Source organism: Somniosus microcephalus, chromosome 11 (assembly GCF_052327205.1).
Source record: "Somniosus microcephalus isolate GS21.2 chromosome 11, FLI_Smic_1.0, whole genome shotgun sequence".
NCBI lineage: Eukaryota > Metazoa > Chordata > Chondrichthyes > Squaliformes > Somniosidae > Somniosus > Somniosus microcephalus.
In genome coordinates this window covers 226,475,561-226,500,385 of record NC_140997.1, presented here as the reverse complement: position 1 = coordinate 226,500,385, position 24,825 = coordinate 226,475,561, and the positions used below count along the sequence as shown (strand labels likewise).

Below are 24,825 nucleotides of genomic sequence, written 5' to 3'. Positions count from 1 at the left end.
CAAAATGTTACCAGGTTTTCAATATGTTATAATTTGGCCTCGTCAGGGCAAGTCTGTCCCTTAAGAAAGGACAGGAGAACAAAAGGGAGTGGAGATGAATTGTAACAAAGTCACTTGTGCACTTTGTAACCGACAACGTAACATGGCAGAAGTGATTGCACTAGAGAGGGTACAGAGGAGATTTACCAGGATGTTGCCAGGACTGCAGAATTTTAGCTATGAGGAAAGATTGGATAGCCTGGGGTTGTTTTCTTTGGAACAGAGGAGGCTGAGGGGAGATTTAATTGAGGTGTATAAAATTGAGGGGCCTGGATAGAGTGGACAGGAAGGACCTATTTCCCTTAGCAGCGAGGTCAATAATCAGGGGGCATAGATTTAAAATAATTGGTGGAAGGATTAGAGGGGAGCCGAGGAGAACATGTTTCACCCTGTGGGTGGTGGGGATCTGGAACTCACTGCCTGAAAGGGTGGTAGAGGCAGAAACCCTCATCACATTTAAAAAGTACTTGGATATACACTTGAAGTGCCGTAACCTACAGGGCTAGGGACCAAGAACTGGACAATGGGATTAGGCAGGATCGCTCTTTTTCAGTCAGCACAGATACGATGGGCCAAATGGCCTCCTTCTGTGCCGTAAAATTATATGATTCTATAAGCCGAGTCTCAATTGAGCAACTATGCATGGCACATTGGGAAGAAGAAATAAAATGGATTAGAAGGGGATTAAAATCTCTCCTCTCCTTTTGAGGGGAAATTGTCGTTCAAAGGAAACATGAAGGAATGGGGTAGCTGCAGGAGAACATAGAAAGCCTTTTAAAAAATGGACAAAGCATATATTTTGTTAGAATTTGTCACTAACCGACAGGAGGTTTCTAATGGAGTGGATCCATTTGCTACCAGCTTTGTGTGGAAGCAGCTGGTCTCTGTGTAGATTGGTCCACTGTCGTGGTGAGCATGATAGTGCCCACCTTGATCGTATTTCACCACCTGCAGTGGCTCACTGTGCTCCACTATCTCTGGCGGTAACTGTGTCAATCTGATCATCCTGACAAGAGAAAGCATTTAAAGATGGTCATACAGTAAGAAATTAAGTAACCCATACAGACCACTGCCTTCTCCCATGAGGTAGGGAGGTTTGGAAGAAGAAAGGCCAACAAGCCCATTTGTTCTCATCCCTCCAAGGAATCAACCCAATCGTCTTTCAATACAGCATCTAAAGAGGTCTTAACTGGTTAAGCAACGCCTCAATCTTAAAATTCTCATCCTTGTCTTCAAATCCCTCCATGGCCTCGCCCTTCCCGGTCTCTAATCTCCTCCAGCTCCCCACTCGAGGTATCTGTGCTCCTCTAATTCTGGCCTCTTCAGCATCCCTGATTTTAATCATTCAACCATTGGCGATCGTGCCTTCAGCTGCCTGGGCCCCAAGCTCTGGAAATTCCTCCCTAAACCTCTCCGCCTCTCTTTCCTCCTTTAAGACGCTCCTTAAAACCTACCTTTTTGACCAAGCTTTTGGTCATCTGCCCGAATTTCTCCTTATATGGCTTTATAACACTTCTGTGAAGGGCCTTGGGACGATTTACTAAGTTAAAGGGGCTCTATAAATACGAGTTGTTGTTGTTGAGTCTAATGTTCTGAATTCAGCCAGCCTGACTTCCCATTACAAGTGTTAATCACTCTCAGTGTAAGGAAATACTTCCCTTTAAACGTTCCCATTACAACCCTGTATCTGGGTCCTCTTGTCTTGTTGTCCTAGGGTATCTGAAAGTACGTTCTTGGGTTACTTTCTCTGTTAAGCATCTTATATATCTCTCTATAAATGTCTCTTGAGATACATCTCCTGTCAAGACAGGAGAGCCCCAACTTGTCAATTAATTCCTTGTAGCCCATCCCTGTAATACCAGTGATCAATCTTATGGCTCTCCTCTGCAATCCAATTCAGGGAGCCCAATATAGATTCACCAGAATTATACTGGGACTAAAAAGGTTAAATTATGAGGACAGGTTGCCTAGACTAGGCTTATATTTCCCTTGAATATAGAAGAGTAGGGGGTGATCTAATTGAGGTGTTTAAGATGATTAAAGGATTTGCTAGAGTAAAGAAAAACTATTCCCTCTGGTGGGAGAGTCCAGAACAGGAGGTATAACCGTACAATTAGAGCTCGGGGTGGTGTCAGGAAGCATTGCTTCACACAAAGGGTAGTGGAAATCTGGAACTTTCTCTCTCTCCATAAAAGTTGTTGATGCTGGGGGGGTCAATTGAAAATTTCAAAACTGAGGTTGATAGATTTTTGTTAGGGAAGGCTACTATTAAGGGGCATGGAACCAAGTTGGGTAAATGGAGTTAAGATACAGATCAGCCATGATCTAACTGAATGGTGAACAGGCTGGGGGGGGGGGGGCTGAATAGCCTACCCCTGTTCCTACGAGGGCCTATTGCCAACTCTAATTTTGCTCACTTTTCTCCCTCCTCTCCTGAAAGTTGCAACTCGTGCTGCGTTTGTCGATCCACGGGCCAAAGTGATCATTCTTACTGTACGAGTCTGGACAGAGCACCAGCAAGCCATCTCAGCCAAACCCAAAACTCTCTGCACCCAATGTGCACTTTCTGCAGGGCTGCATAATGATCAGGAATGGAAACCCCGGTTGACTTTTCCCCCTCCCTTGCTCAGGGATGCTCAGATCAATTTCAGTGGACTCACTGATCAATTCATCAATTTCAACTGGAGCAACAATTAAACCTAGGACCTTCCTGGTATGTTTGGCTCAGCTTCACATCACACTGTGCATTAAGCCAATAGGGGAAGCTATACTGGCTGTCAGTGGCCTCCCAGATTGGGGCCTGGATGGCAGTCAACTGCTACCTTGAGGTGGGATATTTTGGTCAGTGGGCTGATCTCAGCTGGAGTCACAGGTACAGTACTACAACTGGCTTCAGCATCTCGGAGCTCAGGAAAGGTGGGGGGGGGGGGCGGGGAATCATCCAGAATATCCCTCCTGGACACTATCCAGTGACCAGTGTTGAGAAGTGCTTGTGTGTAGGATTGTGGTCAGCGGAGATGGAGAGAGCTGCTAGTGCCTATAGAATCGCATACCACCAAATGTCATCAAAATTAGGTGAGGAGCCAAGGAAAAAGTAGGAAAATCAGTAACAAAACTGCCACTTTGGCCCAGTGAGTTCAACTGAAATCATAATCCTCTGGTTGGGGATCACAGAAGTCCATCACTAATCTGTCCTTCCGGTTCAGTCAAAAGATTTGCAAAGCCCAACTAATGGTCCCTTTATAACAACAGAAAATGCTGGAAAAACTCAGCAGGCCAGGCAACATCCGTGGAGAGAGAAATAGAGTCAACGTTTCGAGTCAAACTCTTTGTCAAGACTGGAAAGGCACAGGAAATGAAATAGATTGAGAGGCCAGGCTGGGAGAGAACAAAAGAGAAATGAAGAGACATTAAGAGGTATTCAAAACCAGGCGAGATGGTGATAGGACTAGTGGAGACAAAAGACAGCTCTAGATTAGGTGTGAAATGTGCTGGCAGAATGGGAGACAGCTGCCATGTGGGAGAGAAAGAAAGGGGGAAGGGCCAAAACAAAGGTGTGGATAAAAAATATATGTAAAAATATAATAGGGGCCGAGGTTATGATCTGAAATTGTTGAACTCGATATGGAGTCCGGAAGGCTGTAAAGTGCCTAATCGGAAGATGAGGTGCTGTTCCTCGAGCTTACGCTGAGCTTCCGTGGAACAATGCAAGAGGCCGAGGACGGTGAGGTCCGAGTGGGAATGGAGCGGTGAATTAAAGTGACAAGCGACCGGAAGCTCGGGGTCACCCATACGTACTGAACGGAGGTGTTCTGCAAAGCGGTCACCCAATCTGCGTTCGGTCTCCCCAGTGTAGAGGAGACCACATCGTGAGCAGCGAATACAGTATACTAGATTGCAAGAAGTACACGTAAATCGCTGTTTCACCTGGAAGGGGTGTTTGGGGCCCTGGACAGTGGGGAAAGGGGGGGGGGGGAGGCAAAAGGGCAGGTGTTGCATCTCCTGCGCTTGCACGGGAAGGTGCCGGGCGAAGGAGAAGGGGTGCTGGGGGTGATAGAGGAGTGGACTAGGGCGTCTCGGAGGGAGCGGTCCCTACGGAATGCTGAAAGGGGAGGGGAGGGGAGGGGGAAGATGTGTTTGGTGGTCCCTTTACCTTATTGATTGAGTCAACAAGAGCTCAAAAGATCTCCATGCATTGCTCCAACTAATTTATACTGTAAGCCTGTTGGAAGTGGATTTGTACAACACATGCCTGGAAAGAATGCAGAGCCAGTTGTGTGTGCCCGTCTGTTTGCACCATGGTGCCATTTCATGGCATAACAAGCAGACAACCCACAGAACGGGCTCCAAGTCTTCTGCAGCCCAAACCAGGAGACACCTATCTAAGCCTGCAACACTTTTGGATCTCCAGAGGGCACCTGTTTAATATTTTCAAGTGCCAACGACAGTGAGAGGACTGCACGACTGTCACTGATGGCACTCACCAATAATAGCTTAAAACAGTTACTTGGCACACTACACTTAACTAATTAAACACTTTATTCAGGGAAAATAACCTGATTCTGTGTGCGTGACAAAGAAATTACCTGTAATCTCATAATGTGCCACAGTGTAAGCAAACAACCAGATAATTACTTTGCATAACCATGGGCTCCCTTCCAACTGCATTTGCATTTACTCAGTTCTTAATTCTATGTACTGTGACTTTTCAATTCACACCCCATTATCAATGGAGCTGCAGAAGTGTTTGATAACCCACTGAGGGGTCATGGTTGCATTTGTAAAGTTCTGGAGTGGGAACATAATACTAATCTCACCTTTACTTTACTGGACCGCTTCCACTGAAAGGGCTTCTGCAATATGTTACAGCTGTTCGTCTCCAAGTTTATCCAGTTTACTCTGCAGAGTGGGTTTCGGAGTACTACCAGAAGTATAAACCTGCGAATGCGCAGTTGCTTCTCAATCACACGTGACAAGTTTCTGACAGCGGACCTACCCAACATCGGGAGAAGGTCCATACAAGTCAGCAAAAAGGAAAAGCCACATTGCTCCACTGCCACGAGTGGCACTCATTTACACTCCTGCTGGCAGCCCTGAGAGATACACCTTGACGCAGGTTACTACTGCTGAAGGCACGAGCACTGCCTCATTTATAATTACAATGGCAACAGTGCGGCGGTACAAATGCAGCACTAGCGCCATACTACTGGGAATGATTTGAGCAAATTCAACTCTGGAATGTAAAGCATTGCGGTCAAATAACACTATGGTTGCATGGTCAGGAATTTGTTACTGACAACTAAAGTAAATGCATTCTTGAAAAAAGCCTCCTGCACTTGCCTTCCTGGCTTGCAAGTCACCCCGGTTACAATAGCAATCTTGGCAAATACAAGAGCCCAATAAGGTTTTTTTTTCTTTCATCTGGAAGCTCACCTATGTCGAACAGTTCTCAGGATCTGGTGTGCCCCTTCACCCTGGTACAGCCACGTGTGCTTGCTGTTGCGAACCAACTCGGTCTTCTGCACCCCGCGCTGTCGCAGGTATGTTTGGAAAGCATTTGTGTTAAGTTCCTTAAATTCCTCCAGGCTTAGCAAACCTGAAACACAAAATCATTTTTACTCCTTCCCATTTTCCAACCTCAATTTTCTCCTCTTCTCTGTTGAAGGCAGTGTCTCTTGCTGAGGTACAGTTACATAGGAACATTAGGAACAGGAATAGGCCATTCAGCCCCTAGAGCCTGCTCCGCCATTCAATTAGGTCATGGCTGATCTGCACCTCAACTCCATTTACCCGCCTTTGCTCCATATCCCTCGATACCTTAGCTAACAAAAATATAAAGAAAGAACTTTCACCACCTCAGGATGTCCCAAAGCGCTTTACAGCCAATGAAGTAATGTTGAAGTATAGTCACTGTTGTAATGTAGGAAACACAGCAACCAATTTGTGTGTAGCAAGGTCCCACAAACAGCAATGAGATAATGACCAGATATCCTGTCTCAGTGAAGAAATTTTGGTTGAGGGATAAATATTGACCCAGGACACCAGGAGAACTCCCTCGCTCTTCTTCGAATAGTACCACGGGATCTTTTACGCCCGCCAGAGGGGTTAGATGGGGCCTCGGTTTAACATCTCATCCGAAAGACGGCATCTCCAACAGTGCAGCACCTCCTCAGTACTGCACTAAAGTGTCAGCCTAGATTATGTGCTCAAGTCTCTGGAGTCTTTAAAGTCTTAAAGTTCCACCAGCGTTGGTCACCCTCCTGTACCTCACCACAGCAACCATTCTTCCCGTACAAGGCTGGACAGCGAGTGTTGGAAGGCTACTCGACAGCGAGGGACATCGGACTGCAGCTCAATCCTGTTTACACAAATACGTGTTCTGGCAAGGGTGACTTGTTAGAGATGAGGAAACTTGGCTATTTTTCTATCTGTAGCTCAGGGTGCACTCTGCCACATTCTGTGCTGAGCCAGATTACCTCAGCTTGGGCAGGCGGTCTAATGGTCTGACAGCACTCACTCCCCATGGTTCCATATGAAGGATGAGCACAGGGTGAAGTAATGAAAGGCAGCTGGTGCTTGCGGAACTGCACCTCAGCGCGAGTTGCTCTTTAAAAAAAATTTAGGAGAAAATTTTTGGCGTGGGGAAGGGAAAGAGGAAGATACATGTCGAAAAAAGAGAGAGAAAGGTTCGCAAAATCTCTCCTGTAAATTGCAACACTCCAAAACAAAACAAAAAAGATAATCAGAGGCTAATTAGCTGAAACCCAGCAGGTCAGAAGTCACAGCAGCGGATTAAGGCAAGCTAGCAGTGGGAAGTACGCCCTCCCTCGGTGCAAAGAAAAGTGGACGTGCAAAACGTCATAATGGATGTGCTACCCCCGAGGCTGTAACTCACTATGGGGGCTTAAAGTTTAACATACACCGTCAATTCCACCTAATACCTTCTTTACATTATCTGCTCCGCATGACTATTCAGTTGAGGTGAGGATGATTAACACTGAATAGGACCATTGGTTTTCAAACTTTTCTGTGTGGTGAACCCCTGGCAAATATTGGCATGCTCCCAACGACCCCCTGTCCTGACTTCCGAAAGGGCTATCCAAAGGAAAACGGTGTGGAAAACATTTTTATTACTATATAGTGACAGAAAAGTAAGCCAACAAATACAGCAGGAAATATAGAAAGCTGATGGCAAGTGGACCCAAATCTGATGACCTTGAAGATTCGCCCCACATAACAGACTCCTCGTGGACCTTGATACCCTAGATTTCTGAAGCAAGTGGATGCAAGTTTAGATGTAAACAGCCATACAAGAACCCTAGATTTAATCGAAAGTTTTGCCCTAAGTCAGAATACACACTAAATAAATTCATACGAAATCAACTCCCAAAAGTTTTGATGAGTTTACATGCTCAGAGGTGATGCATCAGCATGTAAAGGTGCGTTTACAGAGATGTAATGCTGTTGACAGATGCACAGTACTCCTGCTGTCAAAGGTACTCTGATCGAAATAATCTGACTTCTGGAGAGCAGAGTGTTGCTGTGGGTCTTGCAAGCTAACGTCAAGTTTCCAGTTAAAGGTAAAAGCACAGGGCTAGATAACAATGTGCTTTAGAACCCCCTCGTGAAGAGAAAGCCTAGGACTGAATAAACTTTGATGATGTATCCCAGCTGAAATCCTAACCTACGTTTCTCTTTCAGATCCTGCGGTTTCTCCCGAGTTTTTGTTTCAGATTTTCTTTTTATCTCTAGCAAAAGCAGAGACCATGGAGCATGAAATGGTCCATAGCATGGGGTGCAAGTGTGAAATAAATGATATACATTAAGTATGCATATATCTTTAGCACACAAGATATCCGTTCGTGTGTGAATGGATCCCAGACAAAAATTAAAATACAACAGAAAATGGAAAGTCCGGACAATTCCACATTGAGGGGACCTGATCAGTGTCACCCAGTTCCTAATCTGGAGGAGAAAACTGTAGACTGTAAAGCGGATAGTAACGTCAACAACAACTCGTATTTGTATAGCGCCTTTAACGCAGTAAAACGTCCCAATGCGCTGCACAGGAGTATTTTAAGACAACAAATCTGACACTGACCCACAGAAGGAGAAATTAGGGCAAGTGACCAAAAGCTTGGTCAAAGAGGTAGGTTTTAAGGGGCGTCTTAAAGGAGGAAAGAGAGGTAGAGGCACGGAGAGGTTTAGGCAGGGAATTCCAGAGCTTAGGTCCCAGGCAGCTGAAGGCACTAGACTGATGTGGGTCAATGCAAAGACTGATCCGAGAAAAGCCTGGGTAAGAATGTTTTAAATGAGACAGTGGAATGTAGCTTCCTGAACGGCTGTTTACATCTAAACTTGCATCCGCTTGCTTCAGAATTATTTTCTCCACTGAACAACACAAATTTGTAACAGCGGTTGTATTTAGTTGACAATCGTGTCATTCTCCAGTACCAGCAGTGTAGGAACACCAGGATCCATTGTGGTCCTGATCAAACAAGCACTTTTACAGCTTTATCATCAGCAATTAGTGAGCAGAAATGACAATCAATTTATGAACCCATCTTTCTGTAGGACCGAGGCAATATGACAATTTACTGAAGCCTGGTTAGACACGAGTGCGTAGCAATAGTCCAAAACCAACTGGAGTAAATCGAAGACAGTGAAACTGTAAACGAGTCCACTGTGATATAAACATTTGCTTAAACTAGCTAAACATTACTTTACCAAAGAAATCTCATTAAGGTTTTGGTTAGATGTGTACAGCCCACAGAATACCTTCCTATAACAAAGAATTTCCTGTCCACCCCTCACCTTAGTTTTCCTTGCACGTACTCACTTCATCCCTCCCCCTCGTGCGACTGGTGCTGCAAAGGCGTCCCAAGTTTTTCTTTTCCATTTGTTCTTGGGATGTGGGCAAAGCCACATTTATTGCTCATCCCTAGTTGCCCTGAACGCAGTGATCGCTTGCACAACTGACTGATTGACTCTTAATGCAAGCTGAATATTGCGGGCCAACCCAGATTGGGTAGATGGCAAGTCCCCTTCCCTATAGGACACTAGTGCCGCAATCTCAAAGTTACTAGTCCAGTACCATAACACTACACTATTGTACCCACTAGTAGTAGGTCATTATTTATATGTAAGCCTAAACTGAAAGTCAGTGGGCTATTTAAATGCTGAGCGCATTACATGCTGGCTCACTGGACAGCAATCAAGATAAGGGTCTCTGGCTAATCTTTCCCTCTTGAACCTGGGTACACAGAGGCCAACTGCAACCCTCCTGAAATCAGCTAACTCCGAAGAGCCCAAGCATCCAACTTAGGAACTACCCGGCCTGTACTTCTCAGCTACCCCCAGCTGAACTTTTGGAAGTATCGGGGAAGACCTGGGGGCTAGAATCTAAGGGAGATGAATTCCTCACATGCCTGTTTCCAAAATGTTTTTAAGTCTGTCATAATATTATCAGATGAAGTTACTCATCTTTAGTCAGATACTTATTAACCGGTAACAATTTTATGATCTCACAGAATCATACAGATCATAACTCTGCATTAAAAAAATTCTCTTCAGCTCCCCTCTGGTTCTTTTGACAATTTTATCTTCAATCTGTGTCCCTCCTGCCAGTGGAAACAGTTTCTCCCTATCTACTCTTATCAAAACCCTTCATAATTTTAAACACTGCTATTAAATCTCCCCTTAAACTTCTCTATTCTAAGGATAATGATCCCAGTTTCTCTAGTCGCTCCACCAGCTTGAACGTTTCTCACCGTTTCCATCAGGGTCAGCCTGGAGTCCCGTGTAGATCTCCCGAATATTTTCCGGAGTAATCCAGACACCGTCACCAAAACGTGTATGTGTCAAAACCTGTCATTAAAAATAAAGCCTTTGTTCAAAAACAATCTTTAACATGCCGTACAGTACTACATAACCACACAAGCTAGAAAGACAAACAGGTAGGGGGAGTACAAATCTGATGAGATTACTATATAGTAACCTATAGCTGTGGCTCAGTGGGTAGCACCCTTGACTCGGAGTCGGACGGTTCTGGGTTCAAGTCCCACTCCAGAGACTTGAGCACAAAAATCTAGGCTGACACTCCAGTGCAGTGCTGAGGGAGTGCTGCACTGTCGGAGGTGCCGTCTTTCGGATGAGACGTTAAACCGAGGCCCCGTCTGCTCTCACAGGTGGATATAAGAGATCCCCATGGCACCATTTCGAAGAAGAGCAAGGGAGATATCCCTGGTGTCCAGTAAATTGGCTGCAAGTCTTTCATTTTGTTTTTAAATTGTGGACCACTACTCTTTCTGACTAATATCTGAAGTTAGTACAAGTCATATTTTGCAACAACCTGCTGGGCTGATTACCCGATGACTGTGTCTGGTTGCACTGCCACCGAACATCGGTCTCAATCCACACCACAAAATATCACTGCCTAACATCAGCTTCAAATGGCCAGCATGCTCCCTGCATACTTAATCCGATTTTTCGCTGCCTTGGTGCCGAGTCTCCCTCTTGGCCTCACTCTCAGATGGGGAGCTCGACTGAGGCCGAGCTAACGAGGCATCCTCAGCATAAGTGAAGGAAACGGTGCATTTCAACTGAGGATAGAGAATGCTTTATTGAGGCAGTGGATGAGTAATACCAAGGGGGATTGGTAGCGCATCACAAAGGGGGAGTCTGAAGCAGATAGATGCTGGAAAGGTGATAGAACCCTGGGGACGCCAAGTGGGAAGGGTACAGGATCCAGCAATACGAGGGAAGATGCTCAAGTCTGCACTGATCAGCAGCCGCTATTCTCTTATAGTTAAAGACAGCCCAACTACTTTTGCCCCTATTTCACATTCGACAACAACTTACATTTATATAATGCCTTTAACACAGGAAAATATCCCAAGGTGCTTCACAGGAGTGTAACCACACAAAAACTGACACCAAGCCAAAGGAGAAGATATTAGGAGGGGTGACTAAAAGTTTGGTCAAAGAAGTAGGTTTTAGCATCTTAAAGGAGGGGAGAGAGAGAGAGGCAATGAGATTTAGGGAGGAAATTACAGAGCTTCGGGCCGAGACAGTGGAAGGCACGGCCGCCAATGGTGGGAGTTCCTATTTTCACCAAATAATAATTACAGTACTTTAAAAAAAACAATTCCCTTCATATCCAGTTGAATTAAAGGGGGTAGAGTTTCTGCTTGTTTACACCAGTAATAGTGCAAGTACAGCAAGCAATTAGAAAGTGAAATGGTATGCGAGCCTTTATTACAAGGGGGTTGGAGTATCAGAGTAAGGAAGTCTTGCTGCAATTATGTAGGGCTTTGGTGAGACCACACCTGGAGTACTGTGCACAGTTTTGGTCTCCTTACGCAAGGAAGGATATACTTGCCTTAGAAGGAGTGCAACGAAGGTTCACTAGATTGATTCCTGGGATGAGAGGGCTGTCCTATGAGGAGAGATTGAGTAGAATGGGCCTATATTCTCACGAGTTTAGAAGAATGAGAGGTGATCTCACTGAAACATATAAAATTCTTACAGGGCTTGACAGGGTAGATGCTGAGAGGCTGTTTCCCCTGGCTGGAGAGTCTAGAACCAGGGGGCATAGTCTCAGGATAAGGGGTCGGCCATTTAGGACTAGTGTCAGCTGTGGCTCAGTGGGTAGCACACTCGCTTCTGAGTCAGAAGGTTGTGGGCATATCCAGGGACTTGAGCACATAAATCTAGGCTGACACGCCAGTGCATTTATATAGCGCTTTTCACGACCTCGGGACATCTCTAAGCGCTTCAAGTCAATAAAGTGCAATCACTGTTGCAGAGAAACGTAGCAGCCAATTTGTGCACAGCAAGGTCCCACAAATAGCAAAGAGGTAAATGCCCAGATAATCTCTTTTTTACAGCATCAACCGTGGCTCAGTTGGTGGGACCCTCGTCTCAGTACTCGGAGGTGCCGTCTTTCAGATGAGACATTAAACAGAGGTCTGCTCTCAGGTGGATGTAAAAGATCCCGCGGCACTATTTTGAAGAGCAGGGGAGTTATCCCCGGTGTCCTGGCCAATATTTATCCCTCATTCAACGTAACAAAAAAAATAATCTGGTCATCATCACATTGCTATTTGTGGGAGCTTGCTGTGCACAAATTGGCTGCCACGTTTCTCACATTACAACAGTGACTACACTTCAAAAGTACTTCATTGGCTGTGAAGCGCTTTGAGACATCCGGTGGCATGAAAGGTGCTATAGAAATGCAAGTAAGAACATAAGAACATAAGAAATAGGAGCAGGAGTAGGCCAATCGGCCCCTCGAGCCTGCTCCGCCATTCAATAAGATCATGGCTGATCTGATCCTAACTGCCAATCTACTATCACAGAACCATCTCCTGAATCTAACAGAATTAGACACACGAAATAGGAGCAGGATCAGGCTACACGGCCCCTGGGCCCGCTCCGCTACCCACAGGGCCATGACCGATCCGAACCTAGACTCATGTCCAAATTCCTGCTCGCTCCCCGTAACCCTTAATTCCCTTTTTCTTTCTTTTAGACGAGGAGAAATTTCTTCACTCAGGGGGTTGTAAATCTTCGGAAGTCTCTACCCCAGAGGGCTGTGGATGCTCGGTCGATGAGTATATTCAAGACTGAGATCGATAGATTCTTGGGCACTTAGGAACGTAGAAAGTAAATTGGAAGGACAGAGGAATCAAGGGCTAGATAGTAGTCAACAAGGAGGTTTGCCTGTACTAAATGGTATATACTTCAATGCAAGGAGTATAGCAAACAAGGCAGGTGAACTGAGGGCACGGGTAGATACGTGGGACTATGATATTATAGCTATTACAGAGACGTGGCTGAAAGAGGGGCAGGTATGGCAGCTCAACATTCCTGGTTACAGGATTTTCAGACGGGATAGAGAGGAATGTAAAAAGGGAAGGGGGTCACGGTATCGATTAAAGGAACTATTACAGCTGTGAGGAGGGATGATATGTTGGAGGGATCATCAAACGAGGCCATATGGGTCGAATTGAAAAACAAAAAAGGGGCGATCACACTGCTGGGAGCGTACTACAGACCCCCAAACAGTGAGAGGGAGATAGAAAAACAAATATGTAGACAAATTTCTAAGAAGTGCAAAAACTATAGGGCAGTAGTAGTAGGGGATTTCAACTACCCCAATATTAACTGTGGTAAAATTAGAGTGAAGGGTATAGAGGGTGCGGAATTCCTAAAATGCATCCAGGAGAACTTTTTTAGCCAGTATGTAGCAAGCCCAACAAGGGAGGGGGCGGTTCTGGACTTAGTTTTAGGGAATGAAGCTGGGCAGGTAGAAGGCCTATCAGTGGGGAGCATTTTGGTGCTAGTGACCATAATTCTGTTAGATTTAAGGTAGTTAGGGAAAATGATAAGGATAGACCAGGAATAAAAATTCTAAATTGGGGAAAAGCAAATTTTGCTAAGCTCAGAGGAGATTTAGCCATAGTGGACTGGAAACAGCTACTTGAAGGTAAATCAGTGTCAGAGCAGTGGGAGGCATTCAAGGAGGAGATCCGGAGGGTTCAGACCAAATATGTGCCCTTAAAGAAAAAAGGTGGGACTAACAAATCTAGAGCCCCCTGGAAGTCTAGAGACATACAGGGTAGGACAAAGAAAAAAAGGGAGGCGTATGACAGACACCGAGGGCTAAATACTCCAGAATCTTTAGAGGAGTACAGAAAGTGCAGGGGTGCAATTAAAAAGGATATTAGGAAAGCAAAGAGAGAGCATGAAAAATTCTTGGCAAGTAAAATCAAGGAAAACCCAAAGATGTTTTACAAATATATTAAGAGTAAAATGATAACTAAAGAAAGGGTAGGGCCTATTAGAGATCATGAGGGTAATGTGTGTGTGGAGGCGGGAGACGTCGGTAGGGTTCTTAATGAATATTTTGCGTCTGTTTTCACAAAGGAGAGGAGCGAAGCAGACATTGCTATCAGGGGAGGAGTGTGAAATATTAGATGAAATAAACAGTGAGAGAGGAAGTATTAAGGGGTTTAGCAGCTTTAAAAGTGGATAAATCCCCAGGCCCGGATGAAATGTATCCCAGGCTGTTAAGCGAAGCAAAGGAGGAAATAGCAGAGGCTCTGACCATCATTTTTCAATCCTCTCTAGCTTCAGGTGTGGTGCCAGAGGACTGGAGGACTGCTAATGTGGCACCCTTGTTTAAAAAGGGAGAAAAGGATAGACCGAGTAATTACAGGCCAGTCAGCCTAACCTCAGTGGTGGGAAAATTATTGGAAAGAATTCTGAAGGACAGGATAAATCTTCATTTAGAAAGACACGGATTAATCAAAGATAGTCAGCATGGATTTGTTAAGGGAAGGTCGTGTCTGACAAACTTGATTGAATTTTTTGAGGAGGTAACGAGGGTAGATGAGGGTAGTGCATTTGATGTAGTGTATATGGACTTTAGCAAGGCTTTTGATAAGGTTCCACATGGCAGACTTGTCATGAAGTTAAAAGCCCATGGGATTCAGGGCAAAATGTCAAGTTGGATTCAAAACTGGCTCGGAGACAGGAAGCAGAGGGTAATGGTTGATGAGTGTTTTTGTGACTGGAAGGCTGTTTCCAGTGGGGTTCCGCAGGGCTCAGTACTAGGTCCCTTGCTTTTTGTGGTATATATCAATGATCTAGACTTGAATATAGGGGGTATGATTAAGAAGTTTGCAGATGATACTAAAATTGGCTGTGTGGTTGATACTGAAGAAGGAAGCTGTAGACTGCAGGAAGATATCAATAAATTGGTCAGGTGGGCAGAACAGTGGCAAATGGAATTCAATCAGGAGAAGTGTGAGGTAATGCATTTGGGGAGGGCTAACAAGGAAATGGTAGGACATGGAGTAGTGTAGAGGAACAAAGGTGCTTTGGAGTGCATGTCCACAGATCCCTGAAGGTAACAGGCCAGGTAGATAAGGTGGTTAAGAAGGCATACGGAATGCTTGCCTTTATTAGCCGTGGCATAGAATACAAGCGCAGGGGAGTTATGCTTCAACTGGATAAAACACGAGTTAGGCCTCAGCTAGAATACTGCGTGCAGTCCTGGTCACCACATTACAGGAACGATGCGACTGCACTAGAGAGGGTACAGAGGAGATTTACAAGGATGTTGCCGGGAGTAGAGAATCTTAGCTATGAGGAAAGACTGGATAGGCTGGGTCTGTTTTCCTTGGAACAGAGGAGGCTGAGGGGAGACCTTATACACCAATGAAACTATTAAACGGTTCAGTATAGCTTTGTTTTCAGTGATTTTAAATCAGGTTACTCACAAGTGGAGGACTGGACACCCTTATTGAAAATGCTTACTTTGGTTAAAAATCCATTTTCAGCTGTACTAATAAATCTGCAGCAGGTTACCACTCTTAAATACATCAAGGTGTGGCGGAACCACCAGAGGATTACGGACAATTGTATACAATTCCTTTTACAGCAATGTAGTACAGCTGGGGGCTGCACCTTTAATGTATCTGTTAACTGTACTAGGGCTTCTTTCCTGTACTCCGCGTGATGACGTCATAGCTCGGAACCTTCTAGCAGTAGAGCTCGGAACCTTCTAGCAGTTGAGCTCGGAACCTGCTAGCAGTTTTCCAGAGAGGCTTTCAAGCAGACCAGACCTATTTGCATTGTATCCTACAGTTTCCTGTACAGCTTCGTTTGTTCATTAAATTTGATTGTTTTTGATTTTCTGAGTCAATCTCAATTCTTCAGCTAGGAACCCCAGTTCCTACAAAGGAATACTTTTTAATGGAAATAAAATTATGTTTTATTACGCTGCCTGATTGCGCTGGTTCATGGAAGATTTTACGTTTATGATTATGCAAATGAACTTTGGCAGAAACTTGAAGTGTAATCTAACCAGCGCAATTCCAAGCGCATTTCGGGCACAATTTCCTGATCGTGCCCAAAGCGGAAACCCTACCCCAGGCAATGTATCCTTTAAGCTGCGCATCGCTCCAGGGGTCCCGCGCAGCCAGTGAGCTGGCTTTTAAATTGAAAAAAAAAAACGCGCATGCACGGACTTTTGAATGGACCTGTTAAAGGGGGCCAGTGGCCCCCCAAAAAATTACGGGAAACATTGACCCCAAGATGTATAATTTTGGGGATGTTTTCAGGCAGTGACTTTTCCCAGACAATTTTTCCTGATCATTAACAACTGCTTCAGATTCTACAGTCTCCCCCTTGCTGACAAAATTACACAGTCCTTCAATTTAATCATAATATTTATATTGCTCCCTTTCCCCACCGATCTGTGCTGCTTGTTGAACCTTAGCCATGTAGTGTTCATTCTGACATCATTCTGTGGAACATTCACTTAAGAGGGAGTTACCATCATTTGTGTAAGATTTACATTATCTAATTCTGAAGTTTCAAACACTGGGACCCATCCTGCATCAGAATGTTAAAACTAAGACACCGTTACTCCATGGACTGGGTTAAAATGTAGCCCTGGCTCGTGTGATAAAGGTCTCCTGTGTGTGGCTGCTACAAAAGTCCTTTCTAAAATGGGTTTGACTAGTCTCAATCCAGTTCCAACAACAACAACTTGTAGTTATATAGCACCTTTAACATAGTAAAACATCCCAAGGCGCTTCACAGGAGCGTTATCAAACAAAATTTGACACCGAGCCACATAAGGAGAAATGAGGGCAGGCTTCGTCAAAGAGGTAGGTTTTAAGAAGCATCTTCAAGGAGGAAAGAGAGGTAGAGAGGCGGAGAGGTTTAGGGAGGGAATTCCAGAGCTTAGGGCCTCAGCAGCTGAATGCACAGCTGCCAATGGTGGAGCGAATAAAATCAGGGAGGCCAGAATTAGAGGAGCGTAGATATCTCGGGGGGGGGGGGGGTTGTCGGGCTGGAGGAGATTGCAGAGATAGGGAGGGGCAAGGCCATGGCGGGATTTGAAAACAAGTTCCAAGGGGGCCTAATAGGCAAACTTACTCAGAGGGCCACAGGATGGCTGATGTGGGAAATGGAAATATTAGAACAGTTGGAAGGGAATTCTCTTGTGAGATTCGAGTAGTGTTGAGAGCTTTACTTTGTATCTAATCAATGCTGTATCTGATCTGAGAGTACGTTACGCTGACCCCGACTACTCCCAGCAAGGGTCCCAGACCTGAACCGTTAACTCTGTTTCTCTCTCCACGGATGCTGCCTGGCCTGCTGAGTTTTTCCAGCGTTTTCTGTTGTTATTTCAGATTTCCAGCATCCGCAGTATTTTGCTATTGTACTAGTAGCCCTCAATTTGATTAGCAAATATTCACAATATTTTTGGGGCCATAAGTGACTTTAAAAGCCACAATAGCTACAGAAGAGTGAGGTACTGTCCTAAGTAACACTATATACCTCTTTCATCTGTAGCTGTCCGTCTTGGTTGTAGTCAAGTAGGTTGAAGATTTCCTCCTTGCTGATATCCATCTCATCGATGACCTCCTGCTGAAGGTCAGATGGCATGATCTGGCTCTCCTGGAGACCCTTCAACTTCGCGAGATGGATAACCAGTTTACATTCTTCCTCTGAAAGGAAGTTTGCGATTTCTGAGGGAAAAATAATAGGAGATACAAATAACTGGGAAGACCAAGGCTTACAATATACAGAAAAAATATTAGCAAACTACAACTATAATGGTCTATGTTTGATCATTTCTTAAGGATGTCAGTTCAAATGCTACTTCATAGAAACATAGAAGATAGGAACAGGAGTAGGCCATTCGGCCCCTCGAGCCTGCTCCGCCATTCAATGAGATCATGGCTGATCATCCAAATTCAGTACCCTGTCCCTGCTTTCTCCCCATATCCCTTGATCCCTTTAGCCTTAAGAAATATATCTAACTCCTTCTTGAATATATTTAATGAATTGGCCTCTACTGCCTTCTGTGGTAGAGAATTCCACAGGTTCACCACTCTCTGGGTGAAGAAATTCCTCATCTCTGTCCTAAATGGCTTACCCCTTATCCTTAGACTGTGACCCCTGGTTCTGGACTGCCCCCGCCATCGGGAACATCCTTCCTGCATTTAGTCTGTCTAGTCCCGTTAGAATTTTATAAGTTTCAATGAGATCCCCTCATTCTTCTAAACTCCAGCGAGTACAAGCCCAATCGACCCAATCTCTCCTCATACGTCATTCCTGCCATCCCAGGTATCAGTCTGGTGAATCTTCGCTGAACTCCCTCTATGGCAAGAACATCCTTCCTCAGATAAGGCGATCAAAACTGCACACAATACTCAAGGTGTGGTCTCACCAAGGCCCTGTACAACTGCAGCAAGACATGTAACTAAACCGACCAGGGGGCAAGCAACCTTAGATTTGGTCCTGTGTAATGAGACAGGATTAATTAAAAATGTCCTAGTAAAGGATCCCCTTGGAATGAGTGACCATAACATGGTTGAATTCCATATTCAATTAGAGGGTGAGAAGATTGGCTCTCAAACAAGCGTGCTGAGCTTGAAGAAAGGAGACTATGAAGGTATGAGAGCGGAATTGATTAGAGTGGACTGGGAAAATAGATTAAAGGGTAAGACGGTACATGATCAGTGGTGTAGATTTAAGAAGTTATTTAACAACTTCCAAAAAATATATATTCCACTGAGGAAAAAAGGGTGTAAAAGAAAAGATAGCCATCCGTGGCTAAGTAAAGTAATTAAGGATAGTATCCGACTAAAAACTAGGGCATATAAGGTAGCCAAATCTAGTGGGAGGATAGAAGATTGGGAAGTCTTTAAAAGACAGCAAAAAATAACTAAAAGATTGATTAAGAAAGGGAAGATAGATTATGAAAGTAAATTAGCAAAAAATATTAGAACAGATAGCAAAAGTTTCTATAGTTATATAAAAAGAAAAAGGGTGGCTAAAGTAAATGTTGGTCCCTTAGAGGATGAGACCGGGAAATTAATGGTGGGAAACATGGAGATGGCAAAAACGCTGAACAAATATTTTGTATCAGTCTTTACGGTAGAGGACACTAAGAATATCCCAACACTGGACAAACAGGGGGCTCTGGGGGGGGGGGGGGGGGAGGAGCTAAATACGATTAAAATCACTAAGGAAGTGGTACTTGGTAAAATAATGGGACTCAAGGCGGATAAATCCCCATTACCTGATGGCTTACATCCTAGGGTCTTGAGGAAAGTGGCGGTAGGGATTGTGGATGCATTGGTAATAATTTTCCAAAACTCCCTGGACTCAGCAAAGGTCCCGGCAGATTGGAAAACTGCTAATGTAACACCCTTATTTAAAAAGGGTAGTAGGCAGAAGGCTGGAAACTATAGACCTGTTAGCCTAACATCTGTGGTTGGTAAAATTTTAGAGTCCATTATTAAGGAGACAGTAACAGGACATTTGGATAAACATAATTTAATAGGACAAACTCAGCATGGTTTCATGAAGGGGAAGTCATGTTTGACAAATTTGCTTGAGTTCTTTGAGGAAGTAACATACAGGGTGGATAAAGGGAAACCAGTGGACGTAGTGTATTTAGACTTCCAAAAGGCATTTGACAAGGTGCCACACAAGAGATTATTGCTCAAGATAAAAAATCACGGGATTGGGGGTAATATTCTGTCGTGGGTGGAGGATTGGCTCTCTAACAGAAAGCAGAGAGTTGGGATAAATGGTTCGTTCTCAGACTGGCAATCAGTAACTAGTGGTATTCCGCAGGGGTCAGTGCTGGGTCCCCAACTCTTTACAATCTATATTAACGATTTGGAGGAGGGGACCGAGTGTAACATATCAAAGTTTGCGGATGATACAAAGATGGGAGGGAAAGTAGTGAGTGAGGAGGACATAAAAAACCTGCAAAGGGATATAGACAGGCTAAGTAAGTGGGCAGAGATTTGGCAGATGGAATACAATACTGGAAAGTGTGAGGTTATGCACTTTGGCAGGAAAAATCATAGAGCAAGTTATTATCTTAATGGCAAGAAACTGGAAAGTACTGTAGTGCAAAGGGATCTGGGGGTCCTGGTGCACGAAACTCAAAAAGTTAGTATGCAGGTGCAGCAAGTGATCAAGAAAGCCAATGGAATGTTGGCTTTTATTGCTAGGGGGATAGAATATAAAAACAGGGAGGTATTGCTGCAGTTGTACAAGGTATTGGTGAGACCGCACCTGGAATACTGCATACAGTTTTGGTGTCCATACTTAAGAAAAGACATACTTGCTCTCTAGTCAGTACAAAGAAGGTTCACTCGGTTAATTCCGGGGATGAGGGGGTGGACATATGAGGAGAGGTTGAGTAGATTGGGACTCTACTCATTGGAGTTCAGAAGAATGAGAGGCGATCTTATTGAAACATATAAGATTGTGAAGGGGCTTGATCGGGTGGATGCAGTGAGGATGTTCCCAATGATGGGTGAAACTAGAACTAGGGGGCATAATCTTAGAATAAGGGGCTGCTCTTTCAAAGCTGAGATGAGGAGAAACTTCTTCACTCAGAGGGTGGTAGGTTTGTGGAATTTGCTGCCCCAGAAAGCTGTGGAAGCCACATCATTAAATAAATTTAAAACAGAAATAGATAGTTTCCTAGAAGTAAAGGGAATTAAGGGTTACGGGGAGCGGGCAGGAAATTGGACATGAGTCTAGGTTCGGAATGGTCGTGGCCCTGTGGGTAGTGGAGTGGGCCCAGGGGCCGTGTAGCCTGGTTCTGCTCCTACTTCTTGGGGTCTAATTCTGTTAGATTTCAGGAGATGGTTTTATTACTGTTCCTGGCTGGGGTGGAGATCGCCTTTACAGAAGGTAAGTACTGTGGAGAATATAGGGACAGAGTGATCTCCTGGACGAGTGTCGATTGCCTAGATGGGGCGGAGAGGAATTTCCCAGATTTTTTCTCCCAAATTGGCCATTGGGTTTTTTTAGCTGGTTTTTTGCCTCTCCCGGGAGATCACATGGGTTCGGGTGGGATGGAGAGTGATAGTAGATTTGAGGTTAGGATCAGATCAGCCATGATCTTATTGAATGGTGGAGCAGGCTCGAGGGGCCGATTGGCCTACTCCTGCTCCTATTTCTTATGTTCTTATCCTTGTTCCTGTACTCGAATCCTCTCGCTACGAAGGCTAACATACCATTTGACTTCTTAACCGCCTACTGCACCTGCATGCTTACCTTCAGCGACTGGTGCACAAGGACACCCAGGTCTCGTTACACTTCCCCTTCTCCCAATCTATTGCCGTTCAGATAATAATCTGCCTTCCTGTTTTTGCCACCAAAGTGGATAACCTCGCATTTATCCACATTATACTGCATCTGCCCAATCACCCAACCTGTCACAGACTTGAACCCATAATTTAGGCTGACACTTCAAAGCAATACTGAGCACATTACAGCAATGACTACACACGGCTGTCAAACACTTTGGGATGTCCTGAGGATGTGCAAGATGCTATATAAATGCAATTCTTTGTACTCTATGGCCTAATTTATAAAACCCCAAATTCTATGGCCTTTTTATGCATTATTTACCAAGACACTCATATTCATGGAATTATATATTTGAACCCCTAAGTGTCTCTGATCCTCCACACCCTCCAGTGCCTTCCCATCAAGTATATACTCCATTTCCTTGTTTCCCCACCCCCTCCCAAAATGTATTACCTCACGCATATTCACATTAAATTACATTTCGTATTGTTTTCTTATTCAGCTAACCTGTCTGGGTCTTCATGGAGGTCTTTTACAGTCCCCATACTGTTTGCCAAACTTTGTATCGCCAGCAAATTTTAAGATGGTGTTCCCTACATTCAAGCCCAAATCATCCATATGGAGAATAAAAGTGGTCCACGTACTGACCCCTGGGGTACACCACTTAAAACCCTTCTCCAGTCTGAGCAATACCCATTTACCCAAGCTCTTGGTTTCCTGTCTGTTAACCAATTTTCTATCAATGCCATTACATTTCCTCTTGTGCAATATGTTGGAATTTTTCTAACAAACTTCTTGCAAAACACCTTCTTGAACACCATCTGAAAATCTATATACATTACATCCTTTTATCTGAAATAAAAACAGAAAATGCTGGAAATGCTCAGCAGGTCAGGCAGCATCTGTGGAGAGAGAAACAGAGTTAACGGGGTAGATTTTCCAGGAGCCATCAGGTGGGGCTTCAGGCGTGTGGCGGGGGGGGGGGGGGGGAATCCCGAATTCCGGGGTCCCGACACCATCCCGCCTCCACGCAAGTTTCACAGGAGGCGGGTACCCACCCCGCACTGGGACCTGCCGACCTGAGGCGGGAAGGGATTAGTGCCAATTAACTGCCTGTTAACAGGCAGTTTTTAGCCTAATCCCTATTTTGAGGGGTGTCGTGTGGGATTCTCGACGGCTCCAAACCACGCCAGGTTAGAGCAGGCGGGCCGTCGGGTTGAAGGACTTGGAGGGGTCGCGATGTCGGTGTTCAGGTGAGTGATGGGTGCATAAGTGCAAAGGTAAGTGTGTGGTGTGTCTAAAGAAGTTTAAATTACCTGTACTTACCTTTACAGCCTTCCTTCCTCTAGGCGTCGGGAGTCCATCACTCAGCCGGCACTGGAAGCAAAATGGTTGCGATCTGTCAAAAGTGACAGCCTTTAGCTTTCATTGCCGGTGACAGTTCTAACTGAGTCTGTGGAGAATGACTCAGGTTAGAAGTCAGACTGTCAGTGTTTGACAGCTTCAAACAGCTGTGAAACGCTGATATTTCATCTGTCAAGAACTCGAGATGAAATTTCAGTCTGTGACGTCACCTGTTGCCGGGTGGTTCTTAATTGGCCTGCTGAGCCTGCTGGGCGGGCTCAACAAGGTCAATCAAGGGAAAATCGCGCGGATTGGCCGGACGTCTATGTAGGCGGGACTAAAACCCGAAAGATGAAGTCCCGCCTCCTTCAGGAAAATCTACCCCAACGTTTCAGGTCGATGACCCTTCGTCAGAACTGGAAAAAGTTGGAGATGCAACAGGTTTTTAAGCAAGTGTAGGGGAACGGAAATCCCGTCGGAGAGAAGAGCAGAACCTCTTCAAGGTGGGCATCCCTAGAAGAGGAGTGGCAGTGAATGGGGCAGGTCGATGATCGACCTGAAATATTAACTCTGGTTCTCTCTCCACAGATGCTGCCTGACGTGCTGAGAATTTCCAGCATTTTCTGTTCATATTTCAGATTTCCAGCATCCGCAGTATTTTTAAAACCGCCTTTATAATACCGCTCAGCTAGAACTCTCCCTTTAGGATTAGGGGGTTGGAATTTACTCGTGTAAATGCAGGGAGCTGGCTTACAGTTGCTAATCTACCAGAATCTAAACTAAATGCATGCCAATATTAAAACACTATTTCATTGCCAACTTCAAGATTACTAGTTAAGCATTCAGCAAAGCAAATGGCATTTCTTTCCCTAACACAGGTCTCTAGCAAAAAATGGAAAGGATTCCTGTCATGAAATTCAAAACAGTTTCTCTTTTAAAAGTTGGCATCATTAAATGCTATTTCAACCAAATAATTACAGCACTGTGGATCATTCCTACAAATAACATCATTGATTACATGGCAATGCCTTCAAACAACAGAACTGTTACATTAATGTAGGAAAACTGGCGCCAAGCACATCTTTAAGAACGGGAAGGAAAGCACAGATTGGTGACAGCTCTTATAAAATGACGCGATGCCAGAGTTGCTAGAGTGTAAACTCCCGATTTCCATTATAATTTAAAAATAATGGAAACCTAACTTTCTCAATCACTCATTTTCAGAATTCATTCCGGAGTTTTCAGCGAGGCCCCCTTTTGTTCGACAATCGTTAACAGCGGGGAGAGTCCCTCAATTACTGTCGTCAAAAAATTAAAATGACTAAAGAGTTTTTCACTGCCATGCTTTCTCTCCCCTGGCAAGCTTCAGTCTGGTTAGAAAGTGGGATTTGTACTTTCCGGAAGAAATCTTGTTGCTTCCGTGGAGAAGAACAAAACACATAAATACATTGTGTTTAGTTATTCAACTATATCACAATAAAGCCATCATTACAGAAAGCGAATTGCACCAGCAAGCAAGCAAACTTTTAATATCCAAATTAACGTTCGTCTGAATATTTAATTGGAATTCGCTTTATTTGTAAATATTTGACTGCAGACTAACTCCATCAAGGATTTTAAATAACGGGGCAAACTGTTTTGCATCAAAACAGTAAAAGAAAGGTTTTTAATTATAAATACATTATCCAGCTATCTATAAAGTCATTCGACTCCCAATCCAGAGGACATGACGAATGTTCTTTCAAACACGATATTTAAAATATTAAATTCATGCAGGATTGGGCTGGTTTTGCTGCAAATATTAGCTTTATTTTTAACACAGTCCAATTGGTATCAAGAACATTTAAACGCAGAACTTTACAACACCAACATTGCCAGCTTGCGTTTTCGCATCGACAAAAGAATCAAAAGTATTTAAATGCAGCGTGTCTGATTGTCTGCATTGGGAATATATGGTTACTCTCTAAATCTCAACTAGACCAAACTTTAAAAACGCAAAGTGCTAATTGGATGCAGAAAATCCAATTTACACGAAACACATCATTTGCCAATATAATTAACGTTAAATGTGTCACTTAGAGCAGTTTGCAGAGGGCTGTTAATTTGGTAATGGCAAGTAATGATTTATGTCAAAATAATTATTGAGGAGATTGGAGTCGATCTACATCGAGAAAGTACAGAATAAAACTTTTCAGACTTTGGAATACAAGTTATTTTATTCGGGGTGTTGTTTTAGTTTTACTTACAAAAACCTGCAATGCTTTTGTTAGTTGCAGAATTGAGAGTTCTTCACAT

At 44.2% G+C, this 24,825-nt stretch overlaps 1 protein-coding gene across 1 annotated transcript in view; it reads right to left on the bottom strand.

The window, feature by feature from the left end:
* The window catches only part of LOC147111305 (transmembrane prolyl 4-hydroxylase-like), a 65,342-nt gene that overhangs the window by 20,811 nt on the left and 19,706 nt on the right, over positions 1-24,825 (bottom strand). The window contains exons 3-6 of the mRNA XM_086002066.1: positions 17,398-17,588; positions 9,810-9,906; positions 5,473-5,635; positions 860-1,045 (exon numbers count right to left, since the gene is read on the bottom strand). Coding sequence (XP_085858192.1) covers positions 860-1,045; positions 5,473-5,635; positions 9,810-9,906; positions 17,398-17,588 — 637 coding nt within the window. The remainder of the gene's footprint in view (positions 1-859; positions 1,046-5,472; positions 5,636-9,809; positions 9,907-17,397; positions 17,589-24,825) is intronic.